At 35.8% G+C, this 2,695-nt stretch overlaps 1 protein-coding gene across 1 annotated transcript; it reads left to right on the plus strand.

Annotated features, from left to right (window-relative positions):
- Window positions 1-602: 602 nt before the first annotated feature.
- LOC120214214 lies at window positions 603-2,365 on the plus strand. Its single transcript, XM_039212161.1, has 3 exons — window positions 603-814; window positions 1,934-2,012; window positions 2,133-2,365. The coding sequence occupies exons 1-3, from the start codon at window positions 663-665 to the stop codon at window positions 2,196-2,198; spliced, it is 297 nt and encodes a 98-aa protein (XP_039068092.1). The 5' UTR covers window positions 603-662; the 3' UTR covers window positions 2,199-2,365.
- The last annotated feature ends 330 nt before the right edge of the window (window positions 2,366-2,695 follow it).

Below are 2,695 nucleotides of genomic sequence, written 5' to 3' on the forward strand. Positions count from 1 at the left end.
TCTGAACATATCAAAAACCTTGGACTTCTTGATGCCTTGGCTATTTAATGAATACCATACTATTTTCAAAAAAAAAAAAAAAAAACTCACATCAATTTTTAGACTTCATTTTCATCCCATTATCCTGTTAATTGGAAAAAGAACTTGTAACTTATGAAGAAAGAACCCAAGAACTATACACACCTATATTTTTTTTCTATATTTTCTCCGAAACAATAAAACAAAAATTGCAGCTAATTCCAAGAAACCCCACACAAGGTCTAAGCTTCTACTTCTACAAAAATCAAAATTGTGGAGGAAGAACAGGATTTAGAGGCTTATCAATCATCCATTATATTCAAATAAACTGTAAAAAGGAATAACTTCAGCTGAAACAAAGAAACAGCGTCAAATAAAGCATAGCCAACTAGAAACAAAACCCAAGGAAATACTTTTAACTTTCCTAGAGCTATTAAGTGCATCCAAAAAGGGTCAACGAAAATGGAGGGGGATTTTAAGAATTTGAAAAGAAAAACCCTAAAAAGTGCTTTTCTTTTGGGCCTAGAAGGCTGGCCCAAAACTGTATTGCTATATTAAAAAACTGATTTTTTTTTCACCCTAGAAAAGATAAGAGCTTGGCTTGTGGTTGTGAGAGAGGTGAAGAAAAAAGTGAAGCTTTGGAAATGGAGAAGTACTTTGGGAACGCGTATAGAGGTGACCCTGGAGTGCCCCATGCTACTGCGGACCGGTTCGTGAATATATGGATAGGGTCGGCTGCTTTCTCTGTACTCACTTGGTTCAACCCCTACATGTGGCAGCTCTCAAACCAATTCAAGTAATTTTGGTTCAACCCTTTTCTCTCTTTAAGCTCTTTCGTTTCGTATCTTTTGCTAGTTTTGATGTTTGTTTTAAATTTCATCTGCAAGTGTTTATTTTTTGTGTTTGATGGAACCATTGCCTTGCATTTAGGGTTTATATGAATTAAGTTGCCTTTTGAAGTTAATGAAATAAAGTTCAAATTCATTAGCTTTTAGCAATTTGGGACTTATCTTTTACCTTTTTGTTTTAATTTCCGTGTTATCTTGAGTGTATTTATTGACGGTTCAAGACATGTATAATTCGTTGTTTCATTCATCTTATGTTGTTGTTTGATTGGGATGGGCACGCTGCAGTCAGTGACAGAGACAAAATTATATGTTAAGTGGCGAATTTTTAAAATCTTAGCATGGGAATACATATTATCAATAGTAAGTACGAAGAAAATATCTAAAATATATAGTAATTTTTGGGGTCCGGGGCTTACTTTGTGGCATTTCTTCCCTTTTGAGTTTTGGTATTTCAACTTCCCAGTTTTTGAGCAGGTTTCAAAACGAACAGCTTCTGGTTGTTGAAGACTTCTATTGCTTTGTTGGCAGCATCTTTATAGCAAGTTTGCCTTTGTGCAAATTGTTCTTCTTCCTGAGTTTATAGCACATTTTCTAACCAAATTGAGCTAGACAATTTTGTTTATCGATGGTTTTTTCAGAAAGATCATTCTGGAATGCTGGAATTCATCTCCTCCTTTGCTTCACATACTTTTCTCAGTAACTTCGGTTCACTTCTGCGCAGTGCAAGACACATTTAATCTGTTTATGATGTAGCTTTACCGGAGTCCAGACCCGTTTCATCAAGTATCCTTATATGGATGCAAATGATTCGGTTTTTGTTAAGTTACTTGCTTATATTGTTGTTGCTCCAAGCCAACATGAATACTTGATGTTAATCTACTTACAGAAACAAGTAGGTTAAAATATGCATCTAAGCCACTTCCGCTGTGTTCTGCTATTTATTTTATTCATAGGTGCCAGATTCTGCTTTATACTAATCTAGCATTCATTTATACCTTCCTCATCCTCGATATTCTGCGCCCACGGTTTTCTTTTTACTTAATAATTCGGGATATGTCGATTTGCAGTTGGCATGACAGAACAATGATATTCGAACACTACCATTGGAAGAAAGCAAAGGCAAAGAATCAACCATACAAATTCAAGGTTCATTATCTGTTATTGTTTATGGACGAACTTTCTTAAAAGTTAGCATGCATGATCATTCTAGACGCCTTTTATGAAATCGACAAACGTTCTCATTAAAACTTTTTGTTGTCTTTTCAGTGGAATGAGAAGGACAAGGATTTTAGGGACTCCTACTACTACAATTGGCCTGTCTACTTCCCTTAGTTCTTCATTTGTGTAGGCATGCTCTTTGATATGTGGTTTGCACAAACCTGCTGAAAAGTTTGTTTTTCTTTATCGCTCTCTTCTTCTGGACTCATTATGCTGTTTTATTCGCCCATTCGTATTTTGGTGGACATTAAATCTTTCGAGTAATAACAGGATCTTTTGTCAATCTTTCTCGATGCTGTTAGAGTGAAATGTACCGTAAATCTGCGGAAAGATTGTTGTTGAATGGTAGGTTTAGTAAGTTAAAGAAAAATTGGCGAGTCCTATTGAGTGATAGTAAAAATGACCATTCAGTTCAGTTGGTAGAGCACAAGGTTCTTAACCTTGAGGTCGTGGGATCGAGTCCTACGGAGGGCATTTCATAATTCGGAGGTTTCTTACGGAAGCTGTTCTCAATCTGGTGTTGGGGGTAACTTACTATCTTACCTCTCCCTTATCTCTTATATATGGGAAAAAAAGACAGTCATTTATATTGAGTGATAGTACAAGCAATG

Source organism: Hibiscus syriacus, unplaced genomic scaffold (assembly GCF_006381635.1).
Source record: "Hibiscus syriacus cultivar Baekdansim isolate YM2019G1 unplaced genomic scaffold, ASM638163v2 tig00110056_pilon, whole genome shotgun sequence".
Taxonomy (NCBI): Eukaryota; Viridiplantae; Streptophyta; class Magnoliopsida; order Malvales; family Malvaceae; genus Hibiscus; species Hibiscus syriacus.